This window comes from Parus major, chromosome 11 (genome assembly GCF_001522545.3).
Source record: "Parus major isolate Abel chromosome 11, Parus_major1.1, whole genome shotgun sequence".
In the NCBI taxonomy this organism is placed as follows: Eukaryota; Metazoa; Chordata; class Aves; order Passeriformes; family Paridae; genus Parus; species Parus major.
Genome location: NC_031780.1, coordinates 6,402,081 through 6,424,816, shown reverse-complemented (window position 1 = coordinate 6,424,816; position 22,736 = coordinate 6,402,081). Strand labels below are relative to the sequence as shown.

The 22,736-nt window shown below is 55.7% G+C and overlaps 2 protein-coding genes across 6 annotated transcripts; one reads left to right on the top strand and one right to left on the bottom strand.

The window, feature by feature from the left end:
• Window positions 1–3,303: 3,303 nt before the first annotated feature.
• On the top strand, window positions 3,304–8,718 carry PARD6A (par-6 family cell polarity regulator alpha). 2 transcript variants are annotated; one of them, XM_015639672.3, is made up of 3 exons: window positions 3,304–3,409; window positions 4,700–4,922; window positions 7,654–8,718. In XM_015639672.3, the coding sequence occupies exons 1-3, from the start codon at window positions 3,347–3,349 to the stop codon at window positions 8,436–8,438; spliced, it is 1,071 nt and encodes a 356-aa protein (XP_015495158.1). In that variant the 5' UTR covers window positions 3,304–3,346; the 3' UTR covers window positions 8,439–8,718. The 2 variants fall into 2 exon arrangements, with proteins under 2 accessions (XP_015495158.1, XP_015495157.1); XM_015639671.3 differs by having other exon boundaries at window positions 7,651–8,718.
• A 1,538-nt stretch (window positions 8,719–10,256) lies between these two features.
• On the bottom strand, window positions 10,257–21,924 carry ENKD1 (enkurin domain containing 1). Of its 4 annotated transcripts, none has more exons than XM_015639668.1 (10): window positions 21,838–21,924; window positions 19,330–19,441; window positions 17,975–18,093; window positions 17,724–17,852; window positions 17,228–17,452; window positions 15,931–16,103; window positions 13,716–13,877; window positions 12,487–12,656; window positions 11,476–11,612; window positions 10,257–11,009 (listed from the first exon to the last, which is right to left on the bottom strand). In XM_015639668.1, the coding sequence occupies exons 4-10, from the start codon at window positions 17,806–17,808 to the stop codon at window positions 10,849–10,851; spliced, it is 1,113 nt and encodes a 370-aa protein (XP_015495154.1). In that variant the 5' UTR covers window positions 17,809–17,852; window positions 17,975–18,093; window positions 19,330–19,441; window positions 21,838–21,924; the 3' UTR covers window positions 10,257–10,848. The 4 variants fall into 4 exon arrangements, with proteins under 4 accessions (XP_015495154.1, XP_018863530.1, XP_015495152.1 ...); XM_019007985.1 differs by lacking the exon at window positions 17,975–18,093 and having other exon boundaries at window positions 10,257–10,518; window positions 10,835–11,009; XM_015639666.1 differs by lacking the exon at window positions 17,975–18,093.
• Between the last annotated feature and the right edge of the window lie 812 nt (window positions 21,925–22,736).

Below are 22,736 nucleotides of genomic sequence, written 5' to 3'. Positions count from 1 at the left end.
ATCCCTTGCTTCGCCTTCCCTTTCCCCTCCGCCCGCTGGAGCAGCACAGTTCTGTGGAGCCCTGCACGTGCTGAATCCACAGCCTGATCCAGGTGAAACATCCCCTTTTTCCCTGGGGTTATTTTACTAGGCCTGTGTAGCTACCTCAGCAGGTTTGCTGCGGACTTTGTGGGTACAGACCATACTTTTGGGTACAAACCATACTTCTGGGTGGAACCAAAAGAAGTGTGCAGAGATGCTGGGGAAAGTTAATAATTAATGACATTAATAATTAATGACATTTTTACTAACAAAAAAAAAAATAAATAAAAAGCCATAGAAATGTGGACCAGCAGCTTCTGAGTGCTCGTCCTCATGCCCATCTTCCTGTGAGATGCGATCCAGCACCTAAACAGCCTGTGGTAATGATCCTGATGCACCAGGAGAGGGTTTTCGTGTCCTTCAAAACAAAGCTGTAGGAACGTGAGACTCCGGATTTATCTCTCGGCACCAGGTATTTACTCTGCGTGTTTCAGGAGCTGCTCAGTATTCCTTGGCAGCCAGACCTGTTGCCCAAAGGCATGGCTGAGTCTGCAGCCAAGGCTACATTTTGCAGCTGGGAAAGACACTCTGCCACGGGGATGCATCACCCCGTGGATTCCCGGGGAAGAGCCGAGCCAAAGGGCAGCACTGCCATGGCAGTCGACAGAACAAACTCACAGAGAAATGAGCTGAGCCTGGGTCGAGTGTACCCTCCGCGGCTGCCAGGGTGTGTCCTTGTGAGGGTGAGAGTTCCATCGGAGCCCATTCCTCTCTCACATCCACATCCCACAGCGAGCACTGGGGCTGCACTCCTGCCTGCTCCGTCCTTGCTGTCCCTGGGAGGGCTCAATGCCCAGGTGGGCTTTGCCCCCCCCAACCTCTGCTCTGTGACCCACCAACCGAAGGAAACACTGCCAGAGCTATTTGCTGCTCTTGCTCCATGAACACAGATCGTGATCCCATCCCTCAGCTCCTACTGGCAGTGAGGAAGGACAAACACAGTGTCCAGGGCCACCCTTGCCATTGTCAAAGTCAAGGTGACTTCTCTGCTCGCTTGGTTGCAACCTTTGCTGCAAGAGAGTTTCTGTGGGTGCCAGGGACAGGGTAAGCCTGTGCAGGTGTTGGAGTGAAACCAGGATCTTGGGCTCTGTGTACTTTATCTGGACCAGCTGCACAGCTGTAGCCACAGCGCTGGTCCTGCCTCGACCTCAGGCTCCTCTGCTTCTTCACCACAGACAAGAGGGTTAGAACTTAACTGAGCTTCTCTCTGCCCATTCCTTGTCTGAGACATTGCTGCAAAAAGTGCCTGCTCACTGGACAGACTTACCTGAATCCAGCACTGATCTGGCTTGCAGCAGGGGCTGGAGGAATGACCTTCTGAGGTGCCTGAGTGCTAAACCTCAGCAGCCCCCCTTCATGTCTGGGGGTGCTGGACCCCCCAGAGAGCCAGGCCTTCACCCTTACCCACAGCAGCCAAGAACTGGTGGATCTGGAGTCAGTGGACACATCTGGACATGGGGTAGCACATGCTCCAGTTCCAGAGGCTGATTCAGAGCTCCTGGGACTGAGGCAAAGAAAACACTTGTCCTGATACTGTCTGCTTAGCTTAGCTCGCTCTGTGGCAGCAGATAAGGGGCCACAGCACAAACCAGGTGTGACCAGTACATCACCTCACTGTCCTGCTGAACAATTAACTCCGATTTACCAAAATTGGAGATGAAGGGCTGCAAGCTGCTTTTGTCGCCTGCGTAAATATTAACCACGGTGTAAATCAGGATTATCTCTCTGACCTCAACACAATTACTCTGTTTAAAAAAAAAACAAAAAAAAAAACTGGGGGGCTGAGCAGGGTATTGCTGATGAATTTACAGCTCTGTTTGTGGTCAGGCTGGTTTTCATGGCGTGGCAATCACTTGGCGCAGCAGGAACAGCCAGAGGAGAATTTGCCAGCCCATGAGGAGATGCCCCATGTTCTTGCAGCCTGGCATGCTCCTTTGCTCACCCAAGCACAGTGACACAGGGGACGAGCCTGCCAGGACCAGCTAACGCAGGCCTGGTGCTGTGGGGATGCCGGGGTGTGATGCAATTTTGTCCCGATCAAAGGTTGCTCCCTGGGCCAGGACAGGGAGAGGATCAAAGGGCAACAGAATCCAGACAAGCCAAGCTGATTCTCCAGGCTTGGTTCGATACCTTTATTCTTTTGGAAGCACTGTGTTTTTTAGGTGTCTGGCTTTTAAAGAATGTTTAATGGGGCTGCTGTCATGGCCTCTTTAGCTCCAAATTTCCCCAGAATCCGTGAACAAGACTTTAGTTTTGTTCAGGTGCTGGCAGGAGTGAGCTCACAGCTCTGGCATCGCTGGCAGAGCTGCACTGCAGCAGGGTCTGTGGGGAAGGGGTTCTCTGGCTGTCGCTGAGTGTTTCTGTGCCCGAGAAGAGCCAGTTCTGCCAGAGACACGTCCCATGGGCATCACCTGTGGATACAGCCTGGCAGCACCAAGGAGATAACGCACATCCTGACAGCCTGGTGCCTGGATGGGTCAGGAGAGGCTTTGCCGCACACCCGATGAACCTGGTCAGTTTGCCTCTACTCGCTCAGCTGTTCCACTGCTCAGTAAAACAAATCATCCCTGAAACAATGAATCTTCCCTAGCCCACACTGCTCTGGGGCAGCATGAAACTTCCCTGCCAGACAAGGGAGAAAAACCAGAACGAACCTGTAACCAGGACGAGGGGAAGGAGGCACACAGCTGGAAAACATCTCCTGCTACCAGGCTTGCCTCTGCCAAAGGCCACCAAACCTGTAGCATGGGAAGCCCCCCGCCAGCATGGGGAAACGCCGGGATATTCCCCGGCGGGGCCGAGGCTTCCACCGGTGACACTCGCGGGGATTCCGTGCGGATGCTGGCCGCGCGGCGCAGCTCGGTGTCCCCAGAGAGGGGCCGCTGTTGGGTTTAATGTGTCGCTAATGAGGTTCCTGACGGCCATGGGATGCCCGAGGTTACCGGCGCGGTGCCCGGTGCCGGCGGCCCGACGGGGAGCGGAGCCGTGCTCGGGTAGACGGGCCCGACGTGGAGGGGATTGGGATGGGGACGGGCATGGGATGGGGACAGGGATGAGGATGGGGGTCCTGCCGCCCGCCCGTCCCCACCCCCGTTACCACGGCGACGTTGTCAGCAGCCGCCCGGCCACGCCCCGCGCCCCGCCTGGGCCAATGGCGCGGTGGCGCCCGGCCTGCCCGCCGGTGACGTCATGGCCGGTGAAAATCCCCCGTGGCCGCGGGAGCGGCGGTGGCGGCGCGGCCCCGCGGCCCGGCCCGGCCCGCACCATGGCCAAGCACCACCGCACGCCGGCGCGCTCCGCCGAGCCCGTCATCGAGGTCAAGAGCAAGGTAAGCGCCCGCCGGGGACGGGTCCGGTGATGCCGATGCCGATGCCCGTGCCGGTTCCGCCGGGTCACGACCGAGCGCGTCGCCCCCGCGTCGGGCAGCGCACGTGGGGTGGCACCGCGCACCAGGGAGCGGCGCGGGAGCCAGGCCGTGCGGGCTTTCCGCTCCCTGCGCTGCGGCGGCGCTGACCGGAGCCTCCCCGAGCTCAGCCCGGCCCGGCGGCCGCGGCGTCCCGCCACCGTGGGCTCTGCCGGGCCGCGGGCTCGCTCGGCGCGGCCGTGGGAACGTCGCGGCGGAGCGCTCGCCTGATGCGCAGGGCGCCGGTGCGCCGTTCCGGCAGCCCCGGTGTGCGGGGTGGCCCCGCCGGTGCGGGTGTGCGGGGTGTGCGGTCACCCCGGGGACACACCTCGCCCAGATGTGCACTCGTCCAGATGTGCGTGCTCGCCAAGGCATGCTCATCCCCGGCTGTGCCATCACCCAGATGTGCACCCCCAGCAACGGACGAGCCCCTGCCGTGCATCCAGATGTGCACACCTGCATGATTGTGCTCTCGCCCAGTTCTGGTCTCCCCCAGACGTGTCCGCTTATCCAGATATGTGCTCACCTGGCACACCCTTGCCCAGATGTGTGCCGTCACCCAGATATGCACCATTATTCACCTGTGCCCACCCACCCATCCCTGTGCTCACCCAGATGTGTGCACTCTCTTTCTGCACCCTTATCCAGCTGGGCATTTGCCCAGCTGTGGCACTGCCTGCTCGGGACCCCCGGCAGGGTGCAGGGTGCCCTCCTTGTCAGGACGTGGTGGCCACCTCCTGCCCCGACAGCTGGGGTGTGACCCCCGCGGGCAGCGCGATCCTCGCAGTGTTCCTCAGCCTGTTCTTAATTGGCTTCCCCTTCGTCGTGACGGAAGGAGGCATTAATTAGCGCTGTTGCTCACCAGGTGCTACGGCAGCGCTTGTGTCGCAGGGAAGGGCCTCCCGGCAGCACGGAGTCTGCCACGGCTGGTGGTACAGCCAGAGAGTCCTTTCTCTGCCACGGGGCCGTATTTCTGCCCCATCACTTCAGTGTTTGGGCAGAAAAACGGCTTCGCTTCTTTTACTTTGTTTTTGGGATGGTCTCTTCAAGACTGGCACTGCTGCCTTGGTGCTGCTGGGCTCCGGAGCTGGCAGCACCAAGGCTCTGCCTGCCCCAGAGCAGCTCTGTGTGGTGCCCTGCCTGCATCAGTCCTGCTGGTGGGACATAGCCCTGCCCAGTCACCCTCTTCCTCCTCTTCCTCGCCCTCCTCTGCAGTTCGACGCTGAATTTCGCCGCTTTGCCATGAAGCGCTCCGGTGCCGGCAGCTTCCAGGACTTCTACCAGCTGCTGCAGACAGTGCACCAGATCCCACGGGTGGATGTGCTCCTGGGCTACACAGACATCCACGGCGACCTCCTGCCCATCAACAACGATGACAACTACCACAAAGCCCTGTCCTCTGCCAACCCCCTCCTCAGGGTCATCATTCAGAAGAAGGGTAAGTAGGGCACTGGATGCATCCTCCTGTCAAGAGAGATGAGCCACATCCCGCGGTACTGCTGGTTCCACCTTTGGACTGTGCCAGCAGGGGCATGGCTGCTCACATACCCTCCAGCCACTGCTTTGGTGGATGGATGTGGAGATGGTGGCAACTGGGAGGCTGCCAGAACTCTGCCAGGGCTGTGGCACCCACACGGGCTCTCCCTGGCAGCTGAGGGCACCTGCCTCAGCCCAGCCCCATGCAAAGCTGGTGAGCAAAGCCAGATACTTGCAATTCACCCCTTTGAAGTTGTGTTTTCCAGCCAGGCTTGCGTGGGCTCCCAGATAACACCCGGGTTGCTCCTGTGAGCTCTGTGCCAGCAGCCCCATCCAGCTCCCTGCCTTGAGGAGGCAACAGCCATCATTTTAGCAGACCTCTCAGGGCGCCAGGTGCTGCTGGATTTTTGGTGTTGGGAAAAGGCTTGGTGCCCACCCTGGCAGACCAGGGGCTTGCCCTTACCTTAGTGGCATGTTCCTAGGGAACCACTTCCTTGCAGAGGTACACCTGATGACATCCTGATAACAGCATCCTGGAGAGAGTGACAAACACACCGGGTATTTCTCCTGTTTGCAGGGAAAACAAGCCCATCCCCTTCCACTCATTTTAGTAGCACCGAGGTTTTCTCTTTCATATCATCATCAGTCAGCAGTTCACACAGTGACCCAGAGCCACAGTTTTCCCTGCACAGCATCCAGAGTGAGTCTGTGTTTCCAGCTCATGTTAGTGGTATGAAGTCTCTAGTGTTAGTGGTATGAAGGCGAGGGGTGATGCTGGTGGCCAGCCCCAGCCGCTGTGTCAGTTTTCCTGGGCTTTTGCATCAGGGTGGTGTGGGATGCCCTGAACATGTTTCCTCTGTGGCTGCATGGTGTGGGGGCTGGCAGCAGTGATCCAGGCTGCTGGAGCCCGTGGTGTGCCTGCTGCTGCCAGCACTGAACCAACCATCCCCTGTTCCTGGCCCAATGCTTGTACCCAGGCTGTGATATGGAGAGCCAGTGCAGGGGTGGGTGTGCCAGGGCCGCTGTGGGAGCATCACTCCTGCTCCCAGGAGCCACGCTGTGGGCTGCTGGAAGAGCCTGTGAGGGCCCATGGCTGAGTGTGCCAATACAGCACAGCGTGCAGAGGGAGCAGGCAGAGCCTGGCTCCATGGGCAGCACCAGGGAGCCCCAGCACCCAGCTGTGCCCGCAGGAGAGGGGCCGCAGGGCCTGCAGCACCACAGGGAGGTGAGCAAAGAGGCCAGGAGCAAGTCCTAGGTGAATCACAGCTGATTTAAAATGGATCCAGGTCATCCCAAGGCTGAGCTGTCGTTGAACCGGTCTGGGTCGCTGAGGAATGTGGCTGCAGAGTCTCTCACAGCACCGGGTGCAGGGAGCTGTGCAAACACACAGGTGTGCTCCTGTCAGTGGGCTTCACAGTCCTGCCACAGCAGGGCAAAGCAAAGGCTGCAGCTGGGCTCCCCTCTGTGCCATCACTGCATTGGGTGAAGCCATCCCTGTGGGGCAGCCTGGCTGGGACAACGGCACTGGCCCTCCCTGGCTGGGCCAAGGCTCGTGGGAAGGACAGGGGAAAGTGTGTGACATTGCCAGGGCCACCAAAGGGCTCATCCTTGGTGTGCTGGACCTGCCTGGCCCAGCCACTCTGCACCCCTTGGAGAGGAGCTGTGTGCTGAAATAGCTGTGGGAAAGCCTCCGCCGCCCTTCCCCGAGCTAAAAATATGCCAGGGCTGTGTGTGCAGGGAGATATTTATAAGCCAGGAGCCCTGGCAGGCTGGCTTGGCTAGGGAGAAATCCCATGTCCCCTGGGCTTGGGGACATCCCTAGCAGCCCTGCAGCTGGAGCAGGGTCCAGATGCTGGTAGGGGACACTGTGGAAAATGTGCCGACCATGGAGCATCCAGATCTGGGCTCCCACATGGAAAGAGATGGGGAGAAACCAGAGAGGAACCAGGGGATACTCCTCAGCACCTGGTGGATGAGGCCAAGGATGATGGGTTGGAGCTGGGCCCCACAGAGCAGCCCCAGGCCACGGTCCAGAAGGAAGGAATCAAACCCTGTATGAAGGTTCATAATGGTGGAATAAGAGACATGGGCACAAATCAGAGTCTGGGATATTTAGGGGCCCTGAGGATGCTGCAGCCCTGGGATGAATTTCCAGGAGATGAGGCATCTCTGTCCTTGGGAATGGCGGAGTTCTACAGGACACAGCGGTGGCTATCACCAACCCATGACAGTGATAGCCCTGCTCTGGTGGGGCAGAGGACTCTGGTGATGTCTCCTGTGGTTGGACGGGCCGTAAGGGAGTTGGCTGTCACCACAGCACACTTGTGTGGGGGGTCCTCTCTCCCCAAACCAAAACTGGGGCATAGCTGCAGCTCCTAGGCCATCAGGGCTGGCAGCTCTAGTGTTAAACTGCAGAGTTTGGCTTAAAGTGTGATTAAGGCTGAATCACTGCCTCGATCCCACTAATCCTGGCCTGTGTGCCTGTGTACGCTGGGTAATCCCAGGAGATGGGCCCCAGCGGAGACAGGCTGCAGGGAAAGCCAGGCTGATGATCTGGGGAGGAAAAGCCGGTGAGACCTGTGAGCAGGGCCCTTCTGCTGGCCACTGCCACATCACCTGGGGCCAAGGGCACGCGTTCACATCCCCAGCAGCTGCAGTGCCTGACCTGTGTCCTCCCTTGCTCCCTACAGCAGAGTCTGACGCCAGCGTCTTCGCCTCCAACTCCTTGCAGCGGAAGAAGAAAGGGCTGCTGCGCCCAGCACACTACCGGGCCAAGCCTCACCTCCTCATCGGGATGCCCCAGGACTTCCGCCAGATCTCCTCCATCATCGACGTGGACATCCTGCCCGAGACGCACCGGCGCGTGCGGCTCCACAAGCATGGCTCCGACAAACCGCTGGGCTTCTACATCCGCGACGGCGTCAGCGTGCGCGTGGCTCCGCAGGGCGTCGAGAAGGTGCCCGGCATCTTCATCTCCCGCTTGGTGAAGGGCGGCTTGGCTGAGAGCACGGGGCTGCTGGCGGTGAGCGACGAGATCCTGGAGGTGAACGGCATCGATGTGGCCGGCAAGTCCCTGGACCAAGTGACGGACATGATGGTGGCCAACAGCCACAACCTCATCATCACCGTCAAGCCGGCCAACCAGCGCAACAACGTCATCCGCAGCAGCAAGGCCTCGGGCAGCTCCGGCATGTCCACGGACAGCACCCCCAGCCAGCAGACCCCCAGCCCGGCCTCGCAGTACCTGAGCAATTACAGCACGGCCGAGAGCGACGAGGAGGGCGACCTGGTCATCGAGAGCGACAGCGCGTCCCACTACATCCCTGGGGGCTGCCCCAACGGGGGCCCCGCGGACGGACCCCTCCAGCGGAGCCTGTCCCCGCACAGCTCGCGGGGCTCCCTGCAGTCCCTTGGCAGCCACGACGGCAGCCCTGGCAGGGGCAGCGGACGGGAGGATGGCACCCTTCTCACCCTATAGCTGCAGGGGCCCGTGCCACTCGGTGGCCGGCCGGGTTTCCGCTCATCCGGGCTGGGTGTGGACGCCAGGGTGATTATGCGGGCAGGGGTGGAGAGGGGCCGCCCACTGCCCTCTCCCACTCCCCGTGACCCTGGGAGCCCCACTGTGGCACCCACTCAAGCTGGGCACTGCTACTCTGAGCCCCCTTGCCTCCCCTTCCAAGCAAGCGGGGGTTTTTAATTATTGAAATATGCATCATTAATATATTGCAATGGACAGTAAAACCTTTTCTAGAAAGCACCGTGCTTGTCCCTGGTTCATGTCACTGCAGGGAGGAGGGGGACAGCGGGTGGGTACCCCAGCCCTGTGCACAGAAGGCAGTGCCTGGGGGCAGTGGCCTTGACCTTAGCACACCTTGGGACTTTACTGCTGTGGGGGGCGACCCCACCGAGACCCATCGTGCCTGTCCCAGGACACATGTCCAGGCTGCTTTTGGCAGCCACCTGGCCTGATGGCCTGATGCAGTCAGCCTTGCTTGTTCCCCCACTTCCCACCTGGTTCCCACTGCAGAGCCCTCACTAATGCAGAGGATGTCTGGTCTGGCAGCAGCACCTTGGCTGTCACTCAGCCCTGTAAACACTGCTGGGGATAGTGCAGCCTCATCCTCCTTCTTCAGCCCCAAGCTTGGGACTTGCCCCTGTCCCTGCTGCTCTGCTGGGGCTCCCAAGCTGATGGTGGCACTCACTGCTGCCAAGGGCTTGTGGTGGGACTGGCAAGGAGGAAGACCTGCAGGTCTCAGGGTCTGAAAAGCCAGCACCAACTCTCCATTCAGAGCCTCATTCAGGCCAGGGCAGGCAGGGAGTGCAGCAAGGGCTGAGGACACTCATAGCACACAGCCAGAGCCCAGACAGACCGGAGAGCAGATCTGACAGCAGGGCTGGTTGGCCCAGGCTTGTTTTGGGCAGGGAGGTGCCCAGGAGCTGTGCCCATGGCCCCCAGTCACTCTCATCCAGCCAGCTCAGCCTGGCTTGGGGTTTGTCCTGAAGTGGCCCCAGGGGCACATGGGGTGATTTTCCAGTTGGCATCTCACCTCCACAAGTGCCAAAATATTCCCCAGCCCTTGGCAGCGGCGTTGGCCCTGACATCCCAGGGCACTGCAGTGTGCCAGGTGGCACAGGCATGGCTGGAATATGCCACAATATCCCCACCAACAAAATCCTGCCCAGGATGGAGCAACCCCTGCAAAAAGGCAGCTGCTTTGGGGATCTGTGCACACCCTGTGTAGCAAAAGAAGACAGAACAACAGCACAAGCTGCAAGAAGAGAAAACTTGATGGGATTTCAGGGGAAAAAATGTTCCTCCTGAGGCCAGCACTGTCTGGAGCCAGCCCCAGCAAGGTGATGGGGGCAATCCCATCCTTGGAGATTCTCCTAATTCAGCTGGATATGGCTCCAAGCTGTGGCACCATGCCTCTGCTGAGCAGGAGATGCACCAAGTCCTCCAGCCATCTCTTACAGCTTAAAATTTTCTTTGCTTCATTCAGCAAGATCCTTGCAAAGGTCTGCACAGGTTCCTGCATGGCATCTGAAGGTAAGGCATCTGAAGGTAAGGCAGTGAGCTCACTTACGTGGCACCTTCCTAGCCCTGTCCTGGCAGCCTGTGGATGGAGATCCAGCAGGATTTTGCACATTCTCCAGTCCATGTCCCACCACCATGCTCCAGCACCCAGCCCTGTGAACCCCACAATTCACCCCATGTGCATTGTGCCAGTGCTGATGGTCTCTGCTGCCCACACCATTCCTCAGGCCCTGCTGGGCCCACTGGGAGCTGCACACACACTGCAAGATGGAAATGATGATTTATTGGAGTATCTTCTGCCACACAGACAACAAAGGCTCCTCCAGACATCTGACTGGACCCTCCTGACAGCCCAGCCCTTCCCTGGGCAGAAAACACTGAAGCTCTGTGCCTGTTTCTTGTCCCCAAGCTGTCCCCTGAGCTCTCAGGTGCCCAGGATGAGCCATGACCATGGTCCAGCTCAGGAAAAAGAGAGTGGCAAGGAATACCACAGGCAGCAGCACAAGAGACCTCCTACCAGTTTCTAGAAGTAGGAAAAAAAGGGAAAGTAAGAGGTGATGCCACAGATCCAGAGCAGAGAGCTGATCTGTGAGAAGCCAAGGAGACAATTGTTCTCCAGACCACTGAGCAGGGCCTTTTTTAGCGCATCTCCCTCCCTTTCCTGTGGACAAGATACAGCACTGAAAGGTGAGCAGGAGATGCCAGCTGCATATTGGACACTTATCGGCACCTGCATGAGCCCAGGGTCTGGAACTTGGCTTCCTCTCCTTCCCTCCCAAAAAGTGATGTCCATTCCTGCCCAGCAACAAAGGATGTTCAGGCAGAGCAGCTCAGCACACCTGGGCCCACCAGCTCAGGAGTCCAACTTGATGAAGACTTTTGGCCTTGAGAAAATTCTGATTGCTTCGTCTATCTGGGAGAGCTTCCTCTCGAGCTCTACCCGCCTCTTCTGCATCTTGAGGCTGTCTCCACGCATGGGCAGCAGAACCAGGTCCTTTGTCAGCTGTTCCTGGCCTGTAAAAAGAGAGAAAAAAAAGTTGTGTAAGTTGAAGAGCAAAGAAACCCATCCTTTTCCTGGTGCTATAACCACGAACACAATGGCAGCACTAGAACAAGGGCCTAGAATCCTTCTACTTAAAGCTCAGCTGGATAAGGATCTGAGGGACCTGCTCCAGCTTTGAGAACCAAGGATCGGACTAGAGACCTCTGAAGGTGCCTTTCAACCAAAATCTTTCTAAGATTTTAGGAGTAATAGCAATCCTAACATCAGGTCCACTGGACAAGTCTGCTGCAGAGAGCCAGTCCTGTAACCTGCAGGACATTGATTGCTCCTTCCATGCACACAGTTACATCCTGCCTACATATGCCTTAATCCAGGCAACTCTCCAAGTGGCAGGAATCTGTGTCCCTGTGTCTCTTCTCCCTTATCCTGTCTAGGACTGTCTGTTTGAGCTGCAATCCCTGTTTCTTTTCCTCTCACTCTGCTTCAGATTGCCGAGGGTCTCCAGCCGCTGGCTCTCGGGCATCATGGTGTGACCGGGCGGCGTGTCGGGGTCTGGCAGGTTTCGCAGCCGCTCCTCCATCTGCTTGCGCCACAGCTCCTTCCTCTCCAGCAGGCTGGAGGCAAAGGAGAGCAGGTGTCAGCACATCTGGCAGGAGTGGCCCAGGGGCACAGGCAGAGGCCAGGAATGTGCCCTTCAAATCCCACCAGGTTCTGTGTCACTGGCTGAGCGCCCCAGGGACCCACGTGCTGGCACACACCCTCATGGGGGGGATACACCGTGTTTAAATCACACACAGGGGCCAGCAAATGTGCTCCACACGGGGCTGCTGGGAGAGATGCACTCAGATGGATGTGACACAGGCTCCTTGCAGACAAGGGCTGCTGCTCCTTGTTTCTGGCTCACTGAGTCCTCGCCAAACCATCTGTGGGTCAGTGGCAGAAGGAAGTTGGACAGAGCAGCTCACAGCCAGGGATGCTTGCAGAAGACAGCACAGCCAAAGGACTGGCACCACAGTCAGTCCTAGGACAGGGTCTGTTTTCCATGCAGAGCCCCAAAATGTACAGCCCTAGCTGGATGTTCCCTGGATGCCAGGCCCAAGGCAGGATGAACACTTGTGAGATAGAGCAAGCTCTCTGCCTCTCCAAAACCAGACTTTTTCATGCCAAAGCCACATCACATGGAACAAAACTTAGAGGGACAGCAGCACATTTCTCAAGGCACACAGAGCTTCCCCACATCAACATCATTGTACAACAGGAAGCAAGGGAGGAGGAGACAAAACTCCCTCTGAACCCTGTTACACTGGGCATGGGATGCTGGTTAGGTCAAGAAAGCAGGAGGAACAGTGTTTACTCCCCAGGTGACAGAAAATAGCACTGCTGCACATTGTGAGTGCACCTCTGTGCCCAGCCCATCTCTCCAGGCAGAAGCTGGGGAGTGCAACTAAGGCTGTTGCAGTCTCATGGAGCAGAGAGGGGCACACATACTACTGGGGGACGTGGCCCTTTTGCTTGGCGTTGTATTCCTCCTGCTCCCGCTGCTTCTGCTCCAGCAGCTCGGCCAGCGCCTGCAGGGACTGGGAGCGGCGCAGAGGGGCCCGCTTGGCACTGCAGGCGTTGTGCCTGATGAAGTCAACGCTCCTGCTCTCCACCTGCACCTGGAAGAGAGAGAGAGGCATCAGGAGGGGCAGGCTGGGCATGTGCACACAGCCAGCTGCCACTGCCCACGCAAGGGAAAAAATGCACCACACAAGATACTGAATTGTGTGACAGCAGGACAGACAGACCCTCAGCACAGCCCGTCTCAGTGTGCAGCCACACACAGGCAGGAGCTATGGCCATGGTTTGGGAAGCAGGCACCAAAAGCCAAGCCTAAACCTGGCCTCTGTAAGGTCCCCAAGATGACCACATACCTTAAAAGCCAGAAGGACAGAAAAAAACAGGCTTGACAATAGTCCCCATGATTCTTACTGATGAATTTTGAGGGCAGAGGAAAAACAGGTTGGGCGCTCACCAGGCCAAGAAATGCAACAGAAACCCTGGCAGAGCAGGAACTTTGCTGATCCTTGGGGCACTTCCCCAGAGACAGCACCTCCACCACAGCTCTTCTGCTGGATGAAACAATGGAGAAGGTGGCTGTGTTTGCATTTAAGATTTCCCTGGTATTTCTCCTTTGTAGATCATGTCCTGTTTAATTAAGTCATTCATGGCATTTAGGAACCAACAAACTGACAATCTCACACTTGCCAAGGGAAAAGGACATGAGTCATGGAGCTGTTTAGGACCTCCCAAACAGACTACTTGCAAGGTTTAACTACCAATGTTGATTTAACTCTCCTTACTAAAACGCACACCCATTTCCCAAATTTTTATCTAACATCCAGAAGCCACAGTTCCTTTGATTACAGTGGGAACAGCCTCCAAATCCCCAAGACCTCCTGCAAAGCCCTTGGAAGAGCAGATTTGAGATTGCTGGCATGAAGAGGTGGAATTTTCACAGGGAACTTCATGATCTCCCTAACTATGAGTGAGGATGAAGCTAGAATTAATAGACCCTGAATATCCATCTCACCACCCCAGTGACCAAGACTCTGTTCCTTCCCTTCAGCCAGAAACAGCATTTACAGATCTCCCTGATCATGCAGCACATCTGACCCAACGCTTTAGAAGAAGACATGAAGAGTTCAAAGCAGGAGCAATGGATCAGTGAAACTCACCTTGGTTTCAGCACCCTGTGCTTCTGGAGCCTCTGTGTCTGCTCCTGCTTTTGCTCTGACAGGCCTTGGGGACAGTGGTCTGCATGGCTTGATCCCAGAGCCACAGCGAGAATATGCCCTGAGGAAATTCACAGCCTCGGGATTTGGAGGTGGGGAGGTCTCCTGGGAAAGGCAAGAAAAGATCCACCAGTGGAGGGAGGCTGCAGCAAAGAAAAATCCTCTAAACCAAGTTTGGGTGGTGAACCTCGAGCTCAGCCACAGGTTTCCAGCAGGCACACGACAGCACAGGCTTTCTGCCATGGCCCAGCAGAAGATCTTGGGGATCTGTAGTCAGTCAGCAAAGGCAAACAAACAGCAACAGATCCAGACCTGGCCACTGAATGAATCACTAAATTTTCTGCAGAAAAACATTTGGATCAAGCAGGTAGGGATGCAGCTGCTTGCTGAGGTGCTGCTCTCAAATGCTGCTCTGTTCAGCATCTCAAATCTGTGGTTATATCACTCTAGAAAGAAAAACAAGCAGAGAGTGAAGGAGTCTGATAGAACTGTACCTGAGGGGCATCTTCAAAGGCTGTGGCACAGAGTGATAGTACTTGTTGTCTAGCAGGTGGTCTGGGACTATCTCAGACAGTCAAACAAACCCTGAAAACTGAAAGTTTACAGTGTGGCAAGTGGGTGACCTAATGAAAAATGCAGCTGGGGCACTGCTCTGCCCTGGGGAGTGATGGGAATTGCACAGGGCCACCCCCAGATCTCTACAAATACCCAAGGTCTCAGCTGAACTGCAGCTCCCTGGGGAAGATTCCTTCTTGCCTGGCCCATTCAGCTGGGCAGAGCTGCAGACTGATGGGACTGGGCAGCCACACTGCTGGGTTTGGTGTGAGGAGCAGGGTATGGGATGCCCTCATCACTGCCCAGACTGTTCTTTCTCAGAAGATGATCAGTCTTGTTTCAAAAGGAGATCTGGGTCTCTCTGGTAAGTTAATGAGAATTGCCTTTACCCAACACAGCTGGCTCGAAGTTGATTGAATCTGTGACCTCAGGAGCACAGAGCACAGCTTGCCCCAGCTCCCCCTGTGGAGTACTGGGACTGCCAGAACCCTTTCCAAAACAACTGCTACAGTTAACAGCCTCAGGGACAGATGACAGAGAAAAAGCTCTGCATTAGTCATCAAGATCCAGCAGAATCAACTGAAACTCTCAGTAGCAGCAGCAGCTCCACAGAAGATGGAGATTCTTCACAGGAACTACCTCAGCTCTAGGAGGGCCACAGCAACAGTTAAAGCATCATGAGTCAGTGGCAGGGCCTCTCTGGAGGAATACACAGAGCACAAGTAACGCACCACGCAGAAACTGCCTGCGCAGAGACCACCCCCTTTCCCCAAAACAAAGGAAGAAATGAGCTCAATCTTCCTCTGATCCAGAGGATTTGTCAAACAAGAGCGTAGGCTTGTGCTCTTGAAGAACTCGTGGGTTTGCTCCCATGTGTGGAAGGGTCACAGGTATCAGAGGTTGGTGACACACCAGGAAGGGACACAGCAGTTGGAACCACCGGCTTGGGAATCATCCTGACAAATTTTTGCAGTTGTTACCAATATATGTCATTTCAGCACCAAAAGCTGGCCACAGAAAGGGAAAGCAATGCAGAGATGAGGAGGAACTTAAAGGCTCCAACTCAGCACCCTCACAGGCTGTGCTGACCTATGAGGCCTCCACCCTGACTGCCTGGAGATGTCTGTGTGACCCCCCTGAGCAGTGGTTATTCACCAGGACAATCACTTGGGGAAGAATGTGTGGAACACCCTGCCCACTGTGCATCCACACGGTGGGAACAGTTGGATTGGGGCTCAGTGCAGCCTGCAGATCTACCTCTGAGAACCACGATCCACAGGGTAAAACGCCACAGTCTTTTGGCACAAACCCCAGAGAAGCACTGCCCCAAACACAGGGAAGCTGAAAAGCCAGATGGGAGCATCTCTTGGTAGAAAGTATGGCTGTGAGGGAGAAGCAGGACAGGGATTATTGCAGCAATCAATCTCTGGATCCAAACCACATGCTCTTACTCACAGCCCCTCTGCCACATTGTGCTTCAGCACTGAGGTGCCTCCAGATCCTGTGGGCTCCAGGACCCCCCTGTCTCCATCACCCCCCATTCTCCATGGCTGAGCCATACCCCAAATCTGGAGAGTTCAAGAGCTCCTCCACAGATACCAACCTGCAGCTTGGCCTTCACCTTTGACTCCACATTCTCGTATTTCTGGGATTTCCACAGAGCTTTCACAGGCTTGGGCTGGCTGTGCTCTTGGGCTCGCTCCTTCTCTTTGCACTTCCTCTGAATCTCCTTTATCCGCCTCACATTTTCCTTCTCGTAGTCCTTGGCCTCTTTCCCTGCTCAGCAAGGGGAGACACACCTTCACCTCCCAGACACTGCCACAGGATAGAGGCTCTTGGAGCGCTGGCACCAGAGCCACAGATCCCTTCCAAAGCTGGTCCAACAGCCCACAGAACCAGCAAGTTCTTCCCTCCCTCCCTTGCAGACCAGACCATCTCTGCATCCTGCCCCTGTTAGATGCACACTCCCAGGCTGAGCCTTCTGCCAGAGGATCCCACCGTGCCCAGATGAGCACCAGACCAGGTCTGTGCACACTGCTGGTGTTCACAGACTCCCTTGTTCTCCCCTTGTGCCAGTATGGACTATGCCAGACAAGCCATGCCAGCATCCTCTCAAAAGCAAGGTCAATTCCCAGTTCAGCTCACATGGTGTTTCTGAAGCACAGAGGGCTGCAGAGCCTTGGACTTGCACTGCTCCTGGTTTCAGGGTCAGCCATTGTCCCATGTTCAAGTGGACACAACCAAGATTAGGGATTAAGGATTGTTTTGTTTTGGAATCAAAAATTATCCTTCCTTGGGCTCTCCAAGACAGGGAGTATCTCAGCTGACATAACCACATGTTCATCTGTTCCCTCCCTGCTTGGGCACAGCAGTTGTGGCATCTACCACACTGGCACCAGCCCAGGGCAATGCCAGCACATGAAGTACATTAAAATGACACACAGGACTCAACCTTATCGCCTTCCTGGACCTCTGAATGTATTCTGGGTGACATCCCTGCCCTGGAGAAGGGAACATCTTTTGCAGAGATGCTCTCACATCCACATACAGACACTCTTCCAAGATCCTGCCTGGCTTCACCAATTAGGAACTCGCCGTGTTCCTCAACACATCAAGGTTTTGTTTGATTCATACAGAAGTTTGACTGCAAAGAAGTCCAAATTTTTGCACCTTTTTTCAAGTCCCTCTTCCCATTCTAAACCTGAGACTGGAGCCAAAACATCACTGGCTCCAGCACAGGTGATTGCACTGCCAGGCCAAAAGCTGCAGGTGGGGTGACCAGTCCTGTGAAGCTCAAGTTGTCCCCAGGCAACAGATCCTGGGAATCCACCCCAAATCCCCAATGCTTCATCCCTGGCCCCAAAGGCAGCTGAGGCCAGCAGTGATTTGGCTGTACTTACTCTTAACTGGCATCCCTTCGTCAAGGCAGAGCCCTTGGAGCTGCAGTAAGAGGCTGAGTGTCCCTTTCTGTCCCTTCTCCAGGAAGTCCTTCCCACTGGGGCGAATGCGAGGGGCTGGCTGGGCCTGGTGGGCACTGCCCAAAGCAGGATAGGGGCTGGGAACTGAGTCCAGGGGGCCAGAGGTTAAACACAGCTTCTGAGCATTTCCTTCCAGCCTCCCTCGAGCTGCAGAGAAAGAAAAAGGAGAACCTTGTCAGGAAATGATCTTACCTCAGTTTTCTGCACCCACAGCTCACAAACAATGTGAAGACCCCCCTCTTCACCTCTGCCTTATGCTTTCCCATCTTTCAACCAGCTGTACCACTTTAGGATCAGCATCAGAAGCACCTTCATCAATATGAATAGAGACTGTTGAGGACACCAAGGGATAAGGACATCAAGCTGTGCCATGCCAAAGCACAAACCCCAAAACCTGTAACAAGCATCAAGGACTCACCTGAGAAGGGGCGTTTGTAATACTCTGGAAAGAGTGTTGGGTCTGGAGGAATGGGTCCAGAAATCCTGGATGGCCCTTCACACATCCTGCCACACGTTGCTCTGCCTCTGCCACAGAAGCCAACCACCACTGAGAACAGAAATGAACAGGACTGACTGAGCCACTGAAAAGTCACATTATAGATATACATAGATATAGATATATACACACATATGTATAGGGGAATTTCTGACTTTTGTTTGACACCTCACCTCCAGCTCCAGAGATGTCCTGCAGGTAGCAACAACTCCAAATTGGACTTCATACAGGTGAAACAAGGGGTCCAACAGCACTGTCTCTGCTCTGGGTCTAATCAGTGTTTTTACCAGTGCTGAAAATGTCCACAGTTACTGTAATATTTATTGGTACCTTTGGTACAAAAATCCTTCCTGCTTTGTTCTCCCATATGGAAGCATCTAATGCAGACACAGAAGGAGTGAACAGGAAACATGAGGTAGCTGGCCATCATCTGACAGGTTTTAGCTTGAGATTTGAATTATCCTGTACCCTGGGCTCCCTCTAAATGGCTTCTGTGCTTCAAACACAATTAGTCCAGAGGAAGCTGAAGCTCCTGCCCTCCATGGCCATATCCTCCCTGAGAACACACCTGTGCTGTCACCACCCCTCAGCAGGCTGGGGCTGACCCCCAGAAAGACAAACACTTTACAAAAAGACAAAGCACTTCACTCCAGGACCATGTGGGGCAGAGACTGGATTTCTGGGGAAGAGCCCAGATGGTTTCTCAGGTCTTGGGGAGAACAGAATTACTTTTCCAAGCAGCACAGATCCACAAGTCCCTGCCCTGGTCCACACAGGTCCCTGTTGCTTCTCTCCATAACAGAAGCACAGACCCTTCCACCAGGAAGGGACAGGAGCAGCCAGCACCAATTTCCCTGCACTGTTCACCAAGACCTCCTGGACAGCAGTTTTATACCCACTCAGAACATGAGCATGCAGGATGCCACACCAGCAGGCACAGACTGCTGCTGAGCTCTCAGCAGATACCACAAGTGTCTCATCAGAGTCACACCACAATTTTGACAGGCGCCAGGGCAGCTTGGCTGGAGCCACTGCTGTAAGAGCTGGGGCTACAACCTGTACTCCCTGACTCCTGAGGCAGTAATTTAAACATTTCTGAGACAACTCAATGGGAAGAACCCCTTTCAGGATCCCTGGCATACCAGCACTGACAGGACGTAGCATCTGCAGTTTAATTTATAAACCAATAAATGATCAGTGCAAGGCTGAGTGAGTCTGAGTCATAGCAACTAATGCACTGCAGTCTTCCTTGCTAAATCACCCCTGTTGACATGAGACCCATTAGCAAAATGCTGTTATCCATCTCCTGGACACAACAGCAGAGGCAATGCAAGCAGTGTTCACTGCTGCACACCAGTGTGCATGTGCATCCTGCACCCAGCTGCTCTGGAAAAGCTGTTTCTGAGAAGCAGGGACAGAGATAAAAGGATGCTGGCTTGGTATTATTTAATCTCCTCAATAATGGATCCAACTAAGCCAGAACAGCCTCTCCTATTCTAGAGGGGGAAAAAAAAAAGCAAACATTCACCATGAGATCACTCCAGAACAGCTACTGGCTTTGAAATGCACATCTGATCTTGATCTGAACTCGAGTCCCAACCCAGTGATTTACACGCAAAATGACAGGCTGAAATCAAGACCTGTAAGAGAGCAGACAATTATTGTGGGGGACTGAAGGAGGAAAGGCAAGTTGATGGGAGGTGGGGGATGGAAGGCTCATTTCATACCTTCACATCCCAACTGCACCCTGCCCTGCTGCAGGGAATTTGCAAATGACACCCACTCCCTGATTTACAAGTCACACCACCTCTGGCTTGGGATCTTGCAAGATCAGACAACCTCATTACAATAGGGAGCATCTTGCCTATGCAGGGAGCTAGGAGGGACACAAGCCCCCAGCAGCAGGGTCCCAGCCCTGGGAAGCAGCTGCCAAGCCTCAGTTACCAAGCACTGGCACAGATTTCCCGAGCTGCTGCTCTGCTCCTGCTGACCATGGGCCTATTTGGGGGACACGAGTGGAAGAGCCTCACGCCTCACTCCTGCCAAGAGGGACTGTAAGACCTCTGCTGTCATTCCCCCCTGCTTCATTTCTCGGGACAGCTTTGCAGCACCAACAGTCCTGTGCTGAGCCAGCTGCACTCACTGCCCCTGCATCAAACAAGTCACTTCTTTCACTGGGCTTGTTTGCTGCCCATGTAACCTTTTGTCCAAAAGGAACATGACTTTTACATCCACAGGGGGATCAGAGAAGCACTGGAGCAAGCACCAGGGAAACACAGCAAGAACACATACTTATGAACACAGAGGAGAGGGATGACAGAACAGGGTCAGCCCTCTTGGGCAGTGACCTGACCGCTGCCTGCACCCAGGAAAGCATCTCCTTTACCACCACATCAGAAACCTAAACATCAACAACTCAGTACCTGCTGCCACCAGACACACACCATTATTCACAGGCTGTGAGATGCAGGCACACTCTGCAGAACCAAGCTGAATAAATCCAGGGAAACAGATACCAGTGTGCCACTCCTCTCTCCCCCCCACTAGCCTGCGGACTCCCTAGGGAAGAGTCACAGCTCCAAGCTACCCTGCACAGCTACAGGAGACACAGAGCAGTTGCTGGAGTAACCCAACAACTTCAACACTGCTCATTCAGTCCAGTGTGCTGCTCCCTTCCCCACCAGAACCATGGCTTTATGCTGGCCCAGGAACCAAGCAATGCAGGCTCCAGTTCTCTCTCTCCCAGTGTCTGCAAGTTTAACAACCATTAACTTGACTCTGTGCCCTTTGCTGCAGCTGACCAAGTGGTAAAAATGCTACTTATCCCCCTGGTAAACAGAGCCCTTTCAGAGCCTGTAAGAACCACAGCTTCCTTTTGTGGCTTGTTTTTGGCATCATAGTTAAGGTAACTGCAAACCATGGGAACAGACAAGCCTCAGGCAGGTGCATTTCACTGCCTTGAACCCTTGGCATCTGACTTTGAAGCATTCCCTGTTCTTCACAGATGACATTTTCACTGTGCTTGGGTCCCTGGCCAGGAAGCTGCTACCACACACAGAGCTGATGCCAGCCCAGCTTCTTGCCTTCATGAGCCAATCTCTGCAAAAAGCATGGGAAAAACATCCCACGGTTGTGATAAGCTGTGATAAGCAGAGCAAGTCATCTGCAGCAAATCAAAGGGCTAATCTCTGTGCAGCTGGTCTTGCATGTTTGATTCCTTCCTCAACAGTGTTAGCTGAAATGGAAAGTCACATCAGGATAACTTCCATGCCTGAGGGCTGCACCAAAACACCACCAATGGATCTGTGACTATTTCTCCTGAAGAACTGGAAGTCGAGACCAGAGGTCAATGTGCTGTGAACTTACCCAGTGGTTTTTGTCCCTGCCTAAGCCTTCTCCTTGCTGACTACTATGGGAGAGATTAATATTCTCCTTTTTAACGCTATTCTCCACGCAGGTTTCCCCAGGTCTCATCAGCTCTTCCCCATCTGCCAGTCTCAAAGACCCATTTTTCCTTTTGTCTCTCTGAAAACAGAGGGACAGGTACAGCCAGCTGTGATAGTGGCATTTGCATTTCTGCAAGCTGGTGTCTACCAACAGCTCTTTAGGAATAAAGCCAGCTTGGACAGTCTTCCCAGGGAGTCAGACGGATTTCCTGCAGCAGCTGGGGCAGGAGCTGAACGAGGGCCGCGCTCAGCGCTGGAAGATGGGCAGAGGCCGATGCGGCAATTACAGAGCTGCAGCCCAGTCCTCACTCCGGAGGGAAAGGACAGATGACGACGGAGGCCCCACCTCAACGCGTGGGATTCCTCTCGGCTGCAAGGACGAGCCCAAGCCGAGAGCCGGCACCGCGCTGGGGACACCGCCGGGGAACGGGACACCCCTGCGGGCCCTTCCTGCCTCCCTTCGCCCGGGGCTCGCCGGGGTGCCGGGCCCCTCAGCCTCCCCCGCGGGCGCTGCCCCGGGCCCGGCGCTTCCCGGCCCGTCTCCCCGTGGTCCCCGGCCTGCGCCGCTGCCGAGCCCCGAGAGGACTCACCGAGGGAGGCCGCGGAGAAGCGCTCCCGGCCGGGCCGGGCTGGGCTGGGCTGGGCCCGCCCGCCGGCAGCCGAGGCCCCGGCCCGGCCCCGCCGCTCCCCGGCAACCAGCGCTTCCGCCGGGATGGGCGGGCCCGGCCCCGAGCGCCCCCGGCGCCGCTCCCGAGGCCCCGCCGCTTGTGCCCGGCCAGCCGCAGCACACGGGGGACGCTGACCCCCGGCCGGCCCCGGGCCCTAATGCACAACATCTGCACGAAACACGCAGCGATGGCACGGGGGAATCCAGGCTTCACGGCTGGAATCCGCCTCGCCCAAAGGGGCGCTCCTGCCTGCGGTCACCATCCCGCTCTGCCCGTGCAGGCAGCTCCGGGCTGTAGCCAGCCCACCAGAGACCCCTTCCACCTCTCCGCACAACTCTGCGCTCATGTCTCCTTCTCACCCGGGAGTCTCGGCACCCTCCTTGCTTCACTGGGATCATCTGGAGATGTTTTGTGCTTTCTTCTTCTCCTAGAGAAGGAGCTAGACTTTAGATTTTTTTCTGCCCAATACAAACTTAGTGACAAAAGCACAAAGGAAGGTTCTCAGTTCCAGGAGGACAGCTTCAAAACAGACCCCAAACTGGCATGAAAACAGTCAGGGGTCTTCTATCTGAATGAAGGAATGAGACTGCCAGGTGAGCTCAGGACACACTATCTATTTATACAGCATACAGACTCCACAGACATTAGATGCTTACACCTATGGCAGGATCATTGAGTATGTAATCCTGACACTGCACCGGAGAACCCCAAGAATCCCACCCTGTGCCTCCCATTGCCCAAATTCTCCTTGAACTCTGGCAAGCTTGGGGCCGTGACCACTTCCCTGGGGAGACTATTCCAGTCCCCAATCGCTCTGGGAG

What these genes read in the sequence shown, in the direction of transcription:
- PARD6A (XM_015639671.3), top strand. Translation starts at nt 3,347, where the DNA reads ATGGCCAAGCACCACCGCACGCCGGCGCGCTCCGCCGAGCCCGTCATC. An exon ending in TCATCGAGGTCAAGAGCAAG is followed by an intron (nt 3,410 to 4,699) that starts GTAAGCGCCCGC and finishes CCTCCTCTGCAG; the next exon opens with TTCGACGCTGAATTTCGCCG. An exon ending in GGTCATCATTCAGAAGAAGG is followed by an intron (nt 4,923 to 7,650) that starts GTAAGTAGGGCA and finishes TGCTCCCTACAG; the next exon opens with CAGAGTCTGACGCCAGCGTC.
- ENKD1 (XM_015639668.1), bottom strand. Translation starts at nt 17,808, where the DNA reads ATGTGTGAAGGGCCATCCAGGATTTCTGGACCCATTCCTCCAGACCCA. An exon ending in CACAGGGTGCTGAAACCAAG is followed by an intron (nt 12,657 to 13,715) that starts GTGAGTTTCACT and finishes TCTCTCTTCCAG; the next exon opens with GTGCAGGTGGAGAGCAGGAG. An exon ending in CCTCGGCAATCTGAAGCAGA is followed by an intron (nt 11,010 to 11,475) that starts GTGAGAGGAAAA and finishes CTCTTTTTACAG; the next exon opens with GCCAGGAACAGCTGACAAAG.